Here is an 18,511-nt window from a genome sequence, read left to right as displayed (position 1 = left end):
ATGATGGCATCATAAAGGAGTACATTAGGGTCTCCTCAAAAAAGTAGTCAACATGACCTGATAAAAATGATCAAACTTGAATCTTATCAACACTAACTACCCAGAGAAGAAAACACAAGGACAAATATGTTAAACATACCACATATGTACAGTCATCAAAATCAAGACAGTGGGGATCCCTGGGGAGCGCAGTGGTTTAGCGCCTGCCTTTGGCCCAGGGCGCGATCCTGGAGACCCGGAATCAAATCCCACGTCAGGCTCCCGGTGCATGGAGCCTGCTTCTCCCTCTGCCTATGTCTCTGCCTCTCTCTCTCTCTGTGACTATCATAAATAAATAAAAATTAAAAAAAAAATCAAGACAGTGAAAAGTAGGCAGGAAATGAAAAAAAAAAAAATGGAAGAGAAATCCGTGGTGTAAAAGAGACTCAAGATACATATCAAATAATCATATTTAGGTCTTGTTTGGATTGTATTTCAAACAAACTGTAAAGAAAATATGATAATCAGGAAAATATGAAAACTGAGTATTTGATATTAAATTGTCCTTATTTGTAATGTAATATGATATTGCATTTATGTGTGTGTCAGTTATTTTTAATAAAATACTTACAGATGAAATAACATGATGCCTAGAATTTATTTTAAGATTTTCTGGTGGCAGGGAGTAAGTGGAAGTATAAATAAAAAATAATGTATGCATTGTACATACATGTATCAATAATTACTTAATCTGGGTGAAGCGTATAGTGGATTCGATATACTATTTTTTTCTCCTTTTGTATATGTGTGAAATTTTCAATAATAAAACGCTTTTTAGAAGACACCAGGAAGCTTTACAGACACATGCTCTAGGACTTCAGACTTGCACAGTGCCCTAGGGGAAATCCGTCGTACCAATGAGCACATACTGACCAGAAAGGCTGCGTGTATATTGTCACAGTAGCAAATTCCTTCCATACCTGAGTTTCCAACACATTTCGCCTCATTCTTTAGATTGCAAGTCAGTGGATTGCCCTTAATGAGGATAAAGATTGCAGTGACTTCTCAAAGTGAACATTTAAGAATACAGGTACTTCTTAAGCAGTTAACTTTGGGCCTTAAATTAATAAGCCACTAAAGTAACCGTTTTTTGTGTGTGCTTGTATATAGTGGCTTGCAGAAAAGAAAAACAGCCTTGGTGTTTGAATTATAAATTATCACTCATTTCTTTCTTATTCTCCATGTTTTCTTTCTAGATATTTCCACACAATCTACTTAGGTATTCGAAGTCGACAGAGTGGAGAGAATGACAGATGGAGATTTTACTGGAAAATGGTGTATGAGTATGCAGATGTGAGTATGCTGCATTTGCTAGCCACCTTTCTGGAAAGTGCTCCACAGCTGGTCCTGCAGCTCTGCATTATCGTACAGACTCATAGATTACAGGCCCTCCAAGGTAAGGGCTTGCAATTTGGTTTCTGACTTTGGGGAAAGATTGGCTACTTTTATCACATCCAAAGAACTGTTCTAATACTGTTTATTGACAGAGGCCATGGTTCTCCCTGTTATATATCTGCTATTTGACATGAGAATTTGTGAATTGTGTATTTTCTTCTACACAATTACTTGTGATGGTTACTTTTTTTTTTTTTTTTTTTTTTTTTTTTTTTTTTTGCCTTCAAGCTGCCCTCTGAGTAGAAAAAAAATTCTATGATTTTACATTTGGTCAGAATATAAATAGAGGCAACTGAGTTTTCTGGCTTGTGTCATAGAGTAATTTCCAAAACTGTGGGAGAAAAAAGGCCTAGTTCTCTCTCTTTCTAATACTATTTATACATATATTTGAACATGAGGATAATCTCTATCATTTCCTTTTGACATTAAGAAACAGGGAGAGTTTAAAAGGAAATGGTAAAGATTACCATAATATTGCTTTCAAAGTCAGAAGGGAAAAATTGTTGTCAATATTTAGTAATACATTGTTTATATACTACTAAGCTTTATTAAAAAATTATCAGATTAATATTTTTGTGTTTTACTCTCTTGTTTGTCTCATAAGTAAGACTGTCACTTATAAGAAATCTGCCCTGATGTTTCTTAAGGCTCTGCTACTCAAATCTTTTCTAGCAGCAAGAAAATCAGACAGACCAGTGGGTACACAAATGAATAAAAGGGTGGACAGATAGCCATTTTCTAAATGAAGAGTTTCCTGGTAATATGTCAATCCTATAACTAAATAGATGTTGTGTAACTGTTAACATATTATAATGTGCTGATTTTATTTCCATCTCATCAGAGCCTTTGCTGTGACTTCTATGTGCACACATGTTGCTGTCCTTTCTGGGCCATGGTCTAACTTGAGATTTGATCTAGTTGGTTTGGGGAATCTCTACAGTGTCCTTACAACTTTTCATAGCAAGGAGCATATTTGCTTTGACTGGGCATTTTAATTGGCGAGGGGTGGGGACCATAAAAGAGGAAAAGAAAGATGAAGAGTGTACTGGTAGGCAGGGACTCATTTATTTGTGAATGTCTAGCCAACCCTGGCTCTGCACTAGAATAGCTTTGGTCCAAGAAGTTTGAGAAAAGAGTCAAAGTGATCCATGGGGTGTGATCTCCCATGCTAGAAAGCAAATTGGGAAAAAAAAAAAAAGACAAAGTAGTGTATTAACACAGGAACAGATGAGAACAGCCTGGAGAAAGCAAGATGTATAAATTAGCTGTAGATGACTGTCTTTAGTGGTGAAAGACCCCAGGCTTGAAGAGGGAGGATCTGACTTGGCCACTCACTTCTTTGCTATGAGACCTTGTGCAAGTCACTTAATGTCTCTGGGCCCCAAATTCTCAAATGTAAAAGTCACCAATGAAACTAGATGATCTCCAAACTCCTTGGAGCTCTATTCCCTCTTTGCATCAATGAATGCCCAATAACCTTCCAGGGCCAGGGATATGCATTAGGAAATGGTCGGTAAATGAGGACATAAATTTAGAGGCAACATCACACTAAATCTCTATCAAAGAATCTCTATCAAAGAATCTCCAGAACAACTTGGCAAAGTCTTGGGATAGTTAGATAAGAGGAAAATCCATGCACAAATGTGGAACATTGTAAGCCACCTTTCTGTGGCCCAAGAAATACTGGGTGTCCATACTAGATTTCTAAAAGATTTGGAAAATCATAGAGAAGATTTTATCCTAAAGATGATGGAGATAAAGCAAGAAAGGTGAGAGAGAACATCAGAAAATGAGATCAGTTTGGCTGGAGAGTTTTATATGGTTTTATAGGAAAAAAATAGAAAGCAACCCTTAGTTTTTTCTGAGATTATTCTTTCTAAACATAGGAATCAAAATTTCTGCTTCACACAGCTGTGTCTCTTCACTGACACCTGGTGTCCCCAGTTTATCTGTTAAGCTCACATTTGCATGAGGTTTACTTTGGGAGCCACACCTCATCCTCAGCCAAGGCAAGTCAGGCTGTCAAAATTAGAAAGCTGTAGGGGAAATGTGTTCTGTATCACTCCCAATGTGGTCAAAAGACAGGCTGATTCAAAGATCACTAGGATCAATGCAAGTCATTGAGCGTGAGGTGAGGAATTAGCCTTCTGCCTGGGTCATAGTGTTGCCATTTTTTGATAAGGGAGGTGGGCAGAAAGTTATTTCAAAAGATCAAACAATGGAAAATACCTGACAGCAAACAACCACCACAAAACCTCCAGCAAATGAAGATGAGCCCAGGCAATACCATCTAAATCAGTTTGCATTTTGAAGAGAAACCTGTCTTCAGAGAGAGCTTCCAAATTCAACCCTCCACTGATAGATGATTCCAGCTTATAAATTAAACGGTGTGAATAAATTACAGGAACAGAGCTTTTCCCCTCTGGAGAAGAAAAATAAATGTGATAGAAGCTATTCTGACATATATTTTCATATATATTTATGGTATAAGATTCTTGGGATTTATATATAAAAACACAACTTTCTGCAATGGATGCAAATAATCAATGGCATGAACCCTCTGAAGTATTTACAAATAACTCTGCATTAAAATCTTTAAAATATTCTTATTTAGCAGATAGAGAGTGGTCCTAAGTCTGCAAGTCATTCTTGTAAATACCTATCTAGAATTATTAGTTTTTAGGATAGAAACAATATGCTTTTTTATCCCAACTTCAACCACCTATTACTCTGAAGGACACTCTTTTAAAAACCAATAAGGAGGGAGGTCTGGGTGGCTCAGTCAAGTTAAGTATCTGCCTTTGCCTCAGGTCTTGATCTCAGGGTCCTGGGATGGAGTCCCATGTTGGACTCCCCGCTCAGTGGGGAGTTTGCTTCTCCCTCTGCCCCTCCCCTTGCTTGTGCTCACTCTCTAATTAATAAATAAACAAACAAACAAAATCTTTAGAAATAAAAAACCAATAAAATCAAAGAAAAGATGTGATATTTTAAAACTGATGCTTAAGAATTGTATTCTCCTTATGGAAGTTGGCATAGCCCTAAAACACTGTTAGCTGTGAAAATCCCTTCTCAGCAACCCTAACTTACTGAATCATTAAGTCAGAGATACCTCATTGTGCTGGAGGCTGACAGGTTTAGTGGTGAGCCATGCACGTAAAGTATAATGCTTTCTCAGTTGGCACCGTCCCAGGAAGGACAGTTTGGCTCCTGTCCTGAGACCAGGAAGCAGAATAAGTCAGAAACTTGAAAATGAACATCCAGTCTTTTCACTCCACGATGTTACCTTAGACACAACTACTGCTTTTCATTGGATCTGGAGTTTTCCTAGGAATATCTATCTCTGAAGTGAAGAAATACTCAAGAGCATCCAGTTGTACGCACACAGCTAACTAAGAAGGCACATAGTGCATAAGACCACTTAGTATAGTGTCTTAGATAGAGTTTTCAGTATACATCTTGCTATGATTTTCCAGTCTAATTCCATATCCCTGCCAGAAGAGGAAAAGACACACAGAGAGAGAAATGAAGGAAGGAAAGAAAGAGGAATGGAAGGAGAAAGACTACATGATAAACCAAGATGGGCAATGGTGTGCCTACCTGTTCATCTCAATTTAAGGACACTGCTCTTGGTGTTAAAGACATAAGATGTGGTCCACGGCCTGCCTGTCCTATTTTTAAGCATTTCAAACTCATCCAGGGCCTTTGATTGTAACTAAATAATACAAGAAAAGGTAGAAGGTTGACTGTTTACCTTCTGTACAAAGAAATTACCCTACTTGGCCTTTTGGTTGTCAAATGAGCAAGCTGTGCTTAGAGGGTCTCTAAGTCACTTTTAGTTTTGTGAGCGTGATTCTGTGAGTACTCAGTTTGGTTGTGTAAACCCAGCCTCCCGATGTTGGCAGAGAAGATACTGATTCACCTACAAAGAAGTATCCACAGGCCTTCTCTAGCAGTACAGCATTGCTCAGCACCATGCTCCATGTGGTCAAAGGGTGTGCTCCATGGAGCAGCCCAGGGAATGCTGTGCAGGATCATGGCACCCATGTATTTATTCCTCCCAGAGTGTGTGCTGTGTAAGTCACACTCCAGGTTGGTGCAGCTCAGTTGCCTGGCTCTAGCAGCCAGGTGTGCATGCCTACCAGTGAAGCCATCATGAAGGAACAGTGATTCCTTGTAAGGAACCATCTAGGTAAACCAGAGGGAATGCAAGTTGCATGCCAATCTGCTAACCCAAATATTTCCACCTTTTTTTTTTTCAGCTGGCTTTAGTTCTTCATTTCCAGTGTCCACATTTACTTGTCATTACTAGAAAATCTCATTTAACACTCTACACGTACTTAGCTGTGATGTGCAGAGTGAGTGACAAACAAATGCCTTCCCACAGGCCATGTGTCCAGAACAGCTTTGTTGAGCAAGAAAAACACCAACACCTACTTCGATTCTGTTGTCTTCAGATCCAAAACCCCACGTGTTGCCCCTTTTGCCAACAGTTTATCCTGAATACTTCATGAAAAGAAGAGAGGAAAGGGGGCTGGGAGAAGTTTTTAATTATTCTTTTCCTGTCTTGCCTCCCATGAGACCATCAGGGAAGTAACAAGTTAAGGGGCCGTCCTCAAACATCTGGCACTGTGCCCAACAAAAACCCAAGTAACTAAGATATCCCCAAAGTGTGAAAAACACTTTATTTTCCATGTCCTGATGAGGATTTTCAAGACCTAAGTCATGGGATATCCAGTCAGCTCAACTTTACTGTCAAGCAGGTAGAGCCACACACCCAACTGCCTTTACATAGTTCAAGTCAGAGAAGAAACCCAGCTACCTTCAGGCTCAAGGCCTTCTTCCTCTGCCAGATGCCTGGCTTCACCTCTGGGTTTCTTCAGGGAGGAGAAGCACAGGCAAGAGTGCCAGCCTGTGAGTGGGACTGTGGCCCACATCCCTTTAGATCTGTCTACTTTGCAGTTGCTATTTTCATTCGTTAATTAACACATTTATCGAATGTCTATTATGTGCATGACGGTGTGTGAAGCTCTGCAAAATCTGTCCTAAAAAAAGTTCATGTTTTTATTAAAAGTTTATAATGTGACATTATAAACAACGTGACAAAACATATTTAGAAACACTTAATTTATCTGGGTGTATTCTAGAATATTCCATTTTCTACTTGGGACATTTGAAATGAGAGGAGCCCTTCAAGCGCATCTAGCTCACCCTCTGCCACTGAGAGGCCACCGAGGCTCTACTTGAGCCCACTATTCATCATAGGACAGTTTGAATGAATCACAGACTCTTGGAAAGGGCCTAACTAGGCATCTAGCCCATCACTCTACCTGACACATGAATCTCTGATCAGTTCTGCCTCGGCTCACTACATTCAGTCTCAGAGGCTGCCATCACTCGGAAGACTACTCATTATCATAACTCTGAAAAAAAAAAGCTCTCCCACCCAACTTTGGGCAAGCAGTACCCCAGCCCCTCTGTACATTGAATGTTCCTGCCAAGCAGGTTACTTTTAGTCAATAGGCACAGTTTTCTCCTCTAGTTGAGCGAATGCTTCACAAGAGTCATTTTGGGTCTGAAGCTGTTCATTTTAACTACTTTGTTCTTGTGGCCACTTAGTTTAATTAAATAGTATATAAACTGGTGAAATCTGAATGTGGGAAAAAGTAGTGTTTCTATGAAATCTATACTGACAGTTTCAGGATCAGTGGATCAGACCAGAGCAGGGCAGGCAGTGCTTTCCTAACCATGCAGCATCAAAGTGTCAGGCCCCCTCTCCTGTTACCCATTGTCTGGCTCTCAGAGGTAGTTTGTGCTGCCTGGGTGCTGTGGGTCATGAGAGCTGCAACCTGGCCACTCTGCCCTCCTTTGCACAAGGCTAGCCAAGAGCTGTATGCATGTGCCTCCAATGTCCCCAGACCACTCTATGGGTCTTAATGTTGTATCTCTGAACATTAGCTCCTTTTCTTTTTTTGCTATTTGTGATGATATGTCAATTAGAGTACCATCCCTCATCAGGAATGCAGAACATGTTAAATATTCCAAAAGAAGAGATTTAAATCAGTAGATATGCTCCATGGGCACTGGGAAGCTGAGAGGACAAGAAGCAGATGTCATACAAGTAAGAGTTCCTAATTAAAGGAAGAAGCTCCATGCCCTAGGGCCAGAGGAATGAAGGAAGAGGTGCTCAGATCTCTGGGGAGGGCACAGCCTGGTGGATGTGGGTGACAAAGGGGTGGGGCACAGCAGCTCCTGTGAAGCCTGGGAAGCCAGCCAGGCAGAGATGGAGCAAGGCCCCAAGGACATGGTGAGGCTGTGTGGCTTTAGAACAAAAGAAGCTGGGGACAGGAGGCAGGAGCTTTAGAGGCCAGTGAGAATAGGATGCTGATCTGAGCCGGAATCCAGAAGAAAGTCTCCTCTCCTCTCCTCCTACCTTTCAACATCCTACCAGTACTACGTCTCAGCAGAACTTAATGGGAAACCAGCTGGTCAGAGGTTCAGGGAAATCTCTGCAGGCCCAGCTCCACCTCTTGGGCAAAAGGTAACCCACTTCCCGTTCTGTTTTGTTACTTTTGCCTGCTTCCAGCTGAGAAATGATAACTGAGCTTGTTAAAGCCAGAAAGACCACTGTATGAACAAATGTACAGGCTTTAGATCATGGAGATTATGTCATGTGAAAGATAGCTAAGTGGCCAGATTTGGCAACTGATATGTCTTCCTTCAATGTGTGACCCCAGAGTTCAAGTGGCCACGCAGCAGCGTCCAGCAATCCTAATGGATTTCTTCTTGAAATTCACTGTCCTGCCCCCAAACTCACTGTATTCTCATTCTTGAAACACTGCATCTGGCACTCTGAACTGCTGGCCCATTTATTTCAGTGAGAAAACAGAAGCAGTCAACCACGCTGCTTTATTTTCCATCCTAATTCTACTACTCTACCAGCCTCTGCACCTGTCTACCTGGGGTTGCTCAGTTTACAAGGAGAAACTGTGCTCGAGCCTATCTATCCACCCCTCCTCTGTGCTAGATTCCATCCCCGATCACCTACTCAAGCATCTCGTTCATGAAATTAGCCTCTCTCCCTCTCCAGCATTTTCCTTTTCTGTATTGTTGCTAGTACACATAAGCAAGAATCCTGTAATAACTCCCATCTTTATTAAAAAGAGAAATTGGCCCTTATCACCTACTACCATCATACCTTCTTGCTCTTCACAAACTCCTTGAAAGATTCCTCTGCTTTCCCTCCTCTTCCCCACTTCCTATTCTCTATATGTTTTTGTTTTATAATTTTTAAGACACTATTTTTGAAATGTATACCACATATGCGGGAAACTACACAATCATCATAAGAAACCCCTACCAAGAGAACATGAGTAGCATCACAGAAGCTCTTCTCTTCACGCATGCACACCAGCATCTCCTCCCCTCTCCCTAAGCATGATCACTGTTTTGACAAATTGGTTTTCCAGGTTTTTGAGCTTTCTATAAATAGAGTCATACATTATTGTGTATATATGTGCATATGCACATATGTGTGTTTCTGGGTTTTTTCATTCAGCATTATACATGTAGCTATGACTCATTTTGGTCACTCTAAAATAATCCATTGTAAGAATAAACCTCAGTTGATTTATCCATTGTTGTTGATGGACACGTGGTTTGTTCTCAGTGCGGGGGCGTTATGAATGACGTTTTATGGATGTTTTTACATGCCTCTACACATGTATGCACATTTCTCTTGGGTTAATACCTAAGAGTGGAATTGCTGAGTCATGGAATACAGGCACACTGAACTTTAGTGGATGATACCAAAGTATTTTCCAAAGCAGTCGTACTTTGGAAGCAGGCAAAAGTAAATACAAAGTATGTTTGTGTTGATGGCTCCAAATATTCTCCAAAATTTGATGTTATTGGCTATCTTAATTCTAGCCATGAGTAGGATCTCAATGTGTTTTTAATTTGCATTTTATGATAATGATCATGTTAAAAAGTGTCCTTGATTTCTCTTCTTCCTCACCTTCTTACTCAATCCATCAGCAAGGTCTATCTGCTCCATCTTCAAAATACAAAAAAAAAAAAAAAAAAAAAAAAAAGAAAAAAGAAAAAAGAAAAAAAAAATACATCTCAAAGCTGATCACTCTATACCACCTTTATCCAAGCTACAACCTAGCTAGACTTCTCCAATGAACTGCTCTCCGTGCTTCATCCTTGCCTCCATACGGTCTATTTGCCATATAGCAGTCATAGTGATCTTTGTATCTCTTTATTACTTGATTCTTTATTGCAATTAAAAGAAGTTCAACCTTTTTTGTAATGAGTGTGGGACAAGGTGCCCTGGTTTGGTATCTCCACACCTCTCTATCCTTCCTCTACTCACCCAAGTCTGGTAGCACTGGCCCTCTGTTTCTTAGACACGCCATGTTGGCATTTGCTGGTCCTTTGCTTTGTCCTTCCCTCTTCACATGACTCATCCTCTTCACTCAGGACCACACTTGGGCATCACTTCTAAAACTCACATCACCTTCCCTGCAAGTAGATCCTCCTTAACCCTCCCTCCTCACTCTGTGTTATTTTTCACCATAGCCAATTGAAATTTTATTTGTTCACATGAATTGTTATTATTATTCTCTATCCATCCCATGGAGGGCAAGCTGCATGACAGTGAGGAATATAGAGATAAGACTGAAAAATTGAAAGCACTCAAAAAGTATTTGACTAAAGAATTTAGTATGTAATTACCATGCTCAGGATCTACCTTATTTTCTACTGGTTTCTCAGTTGGACTAGCAGTACATACTGCTAGTTAAGTTTCCATGGAAAATCATAGTGTTATTTTACATGGATGAAAGACATAATATAAGATCTCCCCAAATATTGTATTTTTAATACTTCTACATATTTGGAAATTTTAAAATACCAACTTTTTATTCTCTATTATAACTGCTAGTCAAGATAAAATGGAAAGCACAAACACACACAAAGGAGAAAATCAAAACTGTCTCTCTGACAGAGGTAATAAAATTCCTGCCACTGAGAAATAATTAGTGATTATATTTTATTGCTTATTCATATATACTTCTACCATACTTTAGTATACATTACCTTAAAATATAGATACCACTTTATAACTTCCTTTTTTTGACAACACACCATGAACATATGTCCGTAACTATGTGTATATAGTTTCTACATTGTTTCTAAAAACTGCATAACTTACCAACATGGATTTTCTTTTTCTTCTCAAATAATTCCCTATTTTTAAAATCATAAGTTATCAAAATACATTAAGAACTAAATCTTTGCAGACAGCCTCAACTATTTCTCAAAAATAAATACCTAAAAAGTGAAATTGCTGGATTCCAGGGCAGGGGTTGAAGACTTTTGATACATAATGTCAAATTGGAAATCTTAAAGTACATTTCTTAAAAAGAATTCTGCAATGTCTCAAGTTTCTGATTTATGTGCACAGGAAGTCAGTGAGGGCAAAAATTGTGACAAGGACAGAGAAATCTCTGGATATCTAGGAAAGTGCTCTTAATAGTGCCTATTCAAATATGAAGGGCTTAATTCCAAGAAGTGCCCTCTAGTTTCTTTCCTTCTTACTTCATTGTATCCACCTTTATAAACTTTTATTTAATCTATTCTATTAAACAGCAGCAGTTTGTTGCTGATTAAACAAAATTTTAAAAACAGCTTCATCACAGACTTTCAATTTTAGTGAGCCAAAGTTGTAAGGAAAGCAGACACACATTCCTTGAAACACATGACAAAAATTTGACCAAAGAAAACTTGTAAAGAGTTAAACCAGACAAAAATTATAAAACAGCAGCCTCTACACTGGACGGTTGTGATTTATTTTAGCATTATAAACTAAATTTATGCAATAGCATTTAGTGCACAGCCCAGTCAGATATTGAAAAAATAAATAAAAGACAGCATGTCCTCCCTTCCAGGTGCTGACAAACTCAGTAGTAGCTGCCAAAAACAAGGGTAACGTTAGCAATGATGCTTGCACTCAAAGGCTATTACACATTCCTTCCTGGCAGCATGGACCACCGCACTTGGCACATACTAGGCAATCAATGGATATTTGTTGGATAAAATGAAGAATGAATGCCTGCTCTGTGGCACAGCCCTATGCTAGGTGGATTGATATAAAAACAAATGGCACAGCCCCGGCTCTCAAAGTATTCAGCCTACTGGAAAAGAAAGACCAAAATGCCATTTTAACTCTACGTTTAACTCTGTGTTCTATTTGTGGCCTTGTTACGATCCTTTGGTAACTCAGAACGATCTCTTATGGAAAATGACACAGGGAAAGCCAAAATGCCATGCTTGCTGTCTGTCTCCAACAAACATATCAAGGAATGTTGGGAGAATCAAGGAGGGCAGCCCGGATGGCTCAGCAGTTTAGCACTGCCTTTGGCCCAGGGTGTGACCCTGGAGACCCGGGATCGAGTCCCACGTCCGGCTCCCTGCATAGAGCCTGCTTCTCCCTCTGCCTGTGTCTCTGAGCCTCTCATGAGTAAATGAATAGAATCTTTAAAAAAAAAAAAAAAGAATCAAGGAAGTTTTCATAAAAAGAATGACTTCTGAGCTGGATCACAAACAACACCTAACATCTTTTTCATATTCTATTAAAAAAAAATAGAAATGTGAACAAAGCTAGAAGGGAGAGGCTGTTGGTTTTGTTTATGCCTGTCTGTTCAGTAATGCTCATGATTCTAAAAGCAATGGTATTGTTGGTGTTATTTATAGTACATGATTAATATTTATTTCTCAGACTTGAAAGATCTTTCTAGTAGCAAAGTAGGTCCTTGCTTATATGCTTTTAAAGAAATACAACCTATTTTCCTGTATCTCTTTTCAGTCTGTGTTTTTGCATTGTATGGTACTTGAGATTCCCAATAGATACATCAATAAAATAGTAAACTGCCAGTCTGCTTAATCAATACGTAAACAGAGTTGAGTTTTAAAGACTAGCAACACTCACCATAGGTTGAATGAAATAAGTCAATCGGAGAAGGACAGTCAGCATATGGTTTCACTCATACATGGAATATAAGAAATAGTGAAAGGGATCATAAGAGAAGGGGGGGGGACTGAGTGGTGAAAAATTAGAGAGTAAGACAAACCATGAGAGACTCCTAACTCTGAGAAACAAAGGGTTGCAGGAGGGATGGTGGGTGGGGCGATGGTGTACCATTGATGCTTCTCATCAGTGGGGGATGACGAGCACTGAGGAGAGCACTTGATGGGATGAGCACTAGGTGTTATACTATATGTTGGCAAACTGATTTCTTTTTAAAGCCATTTAACTGAACAACAAATAAACAAAAAGAGTGAAAGAGGGTGGAGACAGATATGCAAAAACAGTTAACCCGCATTTAGTCATTATTCTTGGAAATGTGACCCAATCATTTCAAGTGTTGGAATAATTGTAAATATATATTTGAAAATGAAAAAAAAAAAAGACTATCAACAACTTTGTAGGGAGAGACTTTACAAAACTGATATGATGTGTTGGCCATACTGCTCCACGCTATTGAAAAGTATTGGCAGAGTAAACGATGACTGTCATGAGGGTAATGATATTATCGATCCCTTTATTTCACATTCAATAGCCTGTGAGTCATGGTACCTCCCCAAGTTATACTTAGAAGAAAAGAGAGAAGCTTCATTTGCTTATCATTTGGTTCAAGTGCTTGAAATCAACTCTGTATGGTATATCAGCGCCCAGCACAGCTGTGAATAGTTTTGAATTTGAATCATTTTGAACATAATATGAAATAAGAGCCTGACTATTTTTAGGTTCTACTTAATTATCTCCAATAATCAAGCACAAATCTTGGTATTTTTCCACTCAGTCTTCCTTCTGTCTCCTTGCCTGTGAGATATGAGTGAGTTTGTACGCGTGTTCAGTCATAGGGTCCCAAACAGTGGATTGGGTGGGGTCAACAGGCAATAACAACTGCACAAGCCTGAGAAGGGAGCCGAAGAGAGGTGCCGAGTGGTTGCTACAACCCTGTTGGAACGAAGAGGCATACTTAAAGGGCTGTCTACAGCGAATAGTGTTCCCAAACACTGGCTGTTCCTTTGCCTTTCTCACGGCTTTGTTTGCCAACCTCCAACCTCCGAAATTTCAGTAGTGTTTCTACACTTCACACCTTCAAGGACATAGAAGCCTATGTTCATTTTCCATTTACCTGACCTTTAGCCCAAACTCAGAGCAGGTATTTACTTTGACTGACTATTGACATACTATAATTAGTATTTCTAAACACTAAAAATAACTACTGTGAATAGTCAAAATATTCACTGAGCAGGGACAAGGCAAGGTCAGCTTAATACAAAATTTGCAAGTGCCTTACTATGATATTTCCCCAAATAGCTTACTCCCCCGCCCCCCACCCCACGAAAGGCACTGACAGTTTAAGGATTCTGATTGGGTGGGAGGATAAGGGAAGTTCCCACAACTGCTTGAATAGTTTTCTGTGTGAAACCTGCTCCTTATGAACAAACTTTTGCCATTCTAAAGCATACATTCCAGTTTAGAAGTAGATTTCACATTTATTTGGCAGATTGGACTTAGATTGAATTTTAAAGCATTCCTCAGACATGTAAGTTAATATTTTTGATGACTCGGCAAGATAAAGAAGTATGAACATTTCCCGTTGAATGATTCAAGGAGGCTTTTTTTTAAAAAAAAAAATGCCCCACTCGTGCACAGGACTGTGTATGTGTATAAGAGATCCAGAGCCCTGCATGCTCTCAGAGCCAGATGCAAGCAGGAGGAAAAAGAAGCAACTGATTCCATTGGTATGTAAACGGTCCTCCCTAGAAAACTATGTGGAGACTCACTTCTCAAAGCACACAATGAGCCACTGATTGCAGAAGGACAGGCCTGCAGAGTGCTGCCTGCCTAAGGTTTGGTCAGCACTTTCATTGTGATCCTAAATTTCCCAAGCTTTCCACTCAGCTGTAGGAAAAGTCTGAGAGTCTAGGAGACAACTGAGACTCGAAAACTCCAAAACTTTTTAACCATCCATAATATTACCAATTCAAACACTTGGACAATTCTATGGGGTCCAGTTCTCAGTGTGGGGTCGAAGTATATGAGTTTCCAGTGTGTAGTCTTCAGCAAAGGCAACAACTGCCTGATTTTTGTTAGCTAAAACACTAAGTTAAAATTCAGACGTAAGAAATGTAAAACAGCTCCAATGATGTAAATGGTACACAGATATTTTTGACCCAGACTTTAGGAATAAATGATTGAGTCAATAAATGCACAGATTATAAAAATTAGATTTTAAAAAATCAGCATAGAAAGGTAAGGCAGCTACAAAAACCATTTGGAGTAAATTGCATTTTTAAAACAATTTTATTTTTATTTATTTGAAAGAGACACAGCATGATTAGGGGGAAGAGCAGAGGGAGAGGTACAGAATCCCAAGCAGACTCTGCTGAGCTGGATGTGGGGCTCGATCATGACCTGAGCCAAAATCAAGACCGGCCACTCAACTGAGCTACCCAGGTGAAGTAAATTGCATTTTTGAACTGTTTTGTGAACACATATGGAGACATTAATTTCAAATTCAAGGATGCTAAGAAATTTCATGAAAGAAGGAGTAATGGATCTTAAAGAATAAATGAGGGGCCTCTGGGTGGCTCAGTTGGTTTAGCATCTGCTCTTGATTTCTGCTCAGGTCATGATCTCAGGGTTGTAAAATTGAGCCCCACACAAACCATGGAGCATGCGCTCTCTCCTTCTCCCGCTCCCTCTGCCACTAACCTCCCCACGCCCTCCCTCTCCCACTCTCTAAGAGAAAAAAAGCAGAAGTGAAATGATTTTGAGTGCTTGGGAGGCAGATCTGCTGGGTCCTGAAGCAGAAGTCAGAGCATTAATAATATTGCCAACTCCAGGAAACAGGAGGGGAATAGCATGAAGTTGATCCTGAAGCTCAAGGTTCCTGAAAACCACTCTTTGTTCCTAAGGTCCAGCAACACATTTCTCAACAACCTCAACAATAGGCTTCAATGTCTTAATTAGGACCTAAGGGAATCTTCATTAATTTTTACACTAATTTATTCAATAAACATTTGTTGAGTACCCATCCATGACAAGCACTGATTTGGATACTAGGAAAATGAAGATGGCTAAAACCATTTACCTTTGAAGAGCTTCCAGGCTAATAATGATGAACAACATACGAACATTAAATGTGAAGTTTGTCCTGGGTACTATGATTGAAGCAGACCCAGAGGACAGTGGACATCCAAAGAGGGAGTGATTCACTCTACTCAAAAAGGATGGGAAAGGTTTCATAAACATTCAACTTGGGCTAAGTTGTAGTTGAGGCAGTAAAAATAGAAGACATCACCTAGGGAGAGATCAGTGGGAGGAGGAAAAGGCCAACAACAGACTCCTGGGGATGATCACCTTTTAAGAGCATAGAATGGAAAAAGAGACAGTACAGCGAAGGACATAAGAGATGTGGGAAGATCAGAGGAGCACAGTGATATGGTAGCCAAGGCAGTTGTTTCAAAAGAAATGCCCATGAGGGACCAGTCAAAATGAGAACTGAACAACATAGTATTAGATTTAACAACTATGATATTACTGTGACAAAGCCCAGAACATAACAGTGCACAACTTAGGAAAGAAGAATGTGAATTAGAAGAGAAGAAATAGTAGTAGCAAGAGGAGAATTTCTAGACCAGGAAGGGAAGAACAAAATGAGTAATAAGTGGCTAAGAGCACGCGTTTCAGGATAGAGACATAAACATAAGACTGTGTTGAAGGAATCATTTAAAAATAGACTTGAGAAGTAGAACCAAAGCAAGATCTTCCTTGAATCCAGTTGCTGCTCCCTTACCCTGGTAGTTAACAGGGTTTAGTGTGAGTTAACAAAAGTAACACCACCAATAACAGGTAGAGCTGAACGACAGCCCAGGGTTCCAGGCACTATTCCATCGATAAAGGACCCCAACATGGAGAAATTCCATCACAAGTGATCTTTTATGTTTTCACTCACCTTGTAGACCTATGTGTGTTGCTTAACCACAGTGAGCATTAGCTGCTCTGACTGGAAAAGAATTTAATGATCTAAATTGCAGTGTTATATTAGAATCAAATAAGCAACATAAGGAACTTCAACCTCCTGTCTGGAGCAATGAAGGGGTTCAGCTGTCCACCTGTGGCATCCTCTTCTTCCTTCTTTCCTGTCTCAAACAGAGAAGGGGAAGAAGAACATGCTATCACCTTTAGCATGTTTCTAAATTTGCTATGAAATGAGGCTTCATAATTCACATTTTATTTCTCTTTTAAATGGATGTAGACCAATTTGAACTCATTTTACATAACCTTGAAGTTAAATATTGACTTGCTCTGCCCCTGGAGAGTTCTCTGTCTGGCCTTAGGTTATGCATGCCCTCCAGAGCCAGTGCCGATTGCATCTGTTGTGCTCTTGTCTCTTGAACTCAGAGTTGTCCCAAAGGGGTTGAGACCTCAGAAATCTTCCAGCAAATGCCACTTAAGCTTTGATCTGTCCACTGACCTATATTTTTGGCACGAAGTACTTTTAGCCTTGATTTTTGAAAGAATATATATTTAGGGGAGGAAATGTTGTGCAGTGTCTTTAAATTTTCTAAGCAAAAAAAAAAAAATTTCTAAGTACATCATCTTCACCCCATTAGACATCAAAACTAATCTTCTTCCCACAAGCTCATTAACATTCATATGCTAAGTGTTGATCTGAACATTTTCAGATATTTTCTTCAGTCTTTGGAAAGTATAGGATTTCTAAAATTAGTGGTCCTATTTTCTTCTTTTTTAAATAGATTTTATTTTTTAGAGGAATTTTATTTCACAGCAAAAATTAGGGGAAGGTATAGATTTCCCCATGTGTCCCCAGTCTCCACAGATGCAGAGGTTCTTCTGTTATCAACATACCCACCAGAATGGTACATTGTTATGAAGGACAAACTGATATTGACACATTATTATCCAAAGGTCATAGCACACATTAGGATTCACTCTTGATATTGCACATGCAAGGGTTAGACAAATTTGTAATGACATGTATCCGTCAGAATATACAGAGTATTTTTATTGCCCTAAAATATGTGCTCCCCATGTTCATTCTTCCCTCCTCCTAGCCCCTGGGAAACACTGGTCTTTTTACTGTCCCCGTAGTCTTGTCTTTTCGATGTCCTATAGTTGGAATCATACAGTGTGTATCCTTTTTAGACTAGCTTCTTTCACTTAAAATGTGAATTTAAAGTTTCTCAATATTTTTTCATAGCTTAATAAGTGATTTCTTTTTGCACTGGATAATATGCCATTGCCTAAATGTACCATAGTTTTTTGTTTATTTGTTTGTGTTATACAGTCACCTACTGAAGGACATCTTGTTTGCTTTCAAATTTTGGCAGTTATAAACAAAGTTGCTATCAACATCCCTGTGCAGGTTTTTTATTGTTGGGTTTTTTTTTGGGGGGGGGGGTTAAAAGATTTTATTTACTTATTCATGAGAGATACAGAGAGAGAGAGAAGCAGAGATACAGGCAGAGGGAGAAGCAGGCTCCATGCAGGGAGCCTGACCTGGGACTTGATCCCAGGACTCCAGGATTACGCCCTGGCCCGATGTCAGGTGCTAAACCACTGAGCCACCCAGGGATCCCCCCTGTGCAGGTTTTAATGTAGACATATGTAGTACAGTTGCTAGATTATAGTTTAGCTTTGTAAGAAACCACTTGACTGTCCTCCAAGGTGGTTGAACCATTTTGCATTCCCATCAGCGATGAATGAGAGTTCCTGTTGCTCCACATCCTCACCAGCATTTTTTAAAAAGATTTATTTATTTATTTATTTATTTATTTATTTATTTATTTATTTATTCATGATAGACCTAGAGAGAGAGAGAGAGGCAGAGACACAGGCAGAGGGAGAAGCAGGCTCCATGGTGGGAGCCCGACGCGGGACTCCATCCCGGGTCTCCAGGATCATGCCCTGGGCCAAAGGCAGGTGCTAAACCGCTGAGCCACCCAGGGATCCCCTTCCTCACCAGCATTTGATGTT

General features: G+C 39.6%; 1 protein-coding gene across 2 annotated transcripts in view; it reads left to right on the top strand.

Annotated features, from left to right (window-relative positions):
• XKR4 (XK related 4) overlaps positions 1-18,511 on the top strand; it is a 436,026-nt gene that overhangs the window by 266,657 nt on the left and 150,858 nt on the right. For both annotated transcript variants that reach the window (XR_011996661.1, XM_072734717.1), the window contains exon 2: positions 1,236-1,435. Coding sequence is in view for 1 of the 2 variants with exons in the window: in XM_072734717.1 (XP_072590818.1) it covers positions 1,236-1,435 (200 nt within the window). In the remaining variant the exon portion in view is untranslated. The remainder of the gene's footprint in view (positions 1-1,235; positions 1,436-18,511) is intronic.

This window comes from Vulpes vulpes, chromosome 13 (assembly GCF_048418805.1).
Source record: "Vulpes vulpes isolate BD-2025 chromosome 13, VulVul3, whole genome shotgun sequence".
NCBI lineage: Eukaryota > Metazoa > Chordata > Mammalia > Carnivora > Canidae > Vulpes > Vulpes vulpes.
The sequence above is the reverse complement of the archived record's forward strand: the minus strand, read 5'-3'. Positions and strand labels throughout refer to the sequence as shown.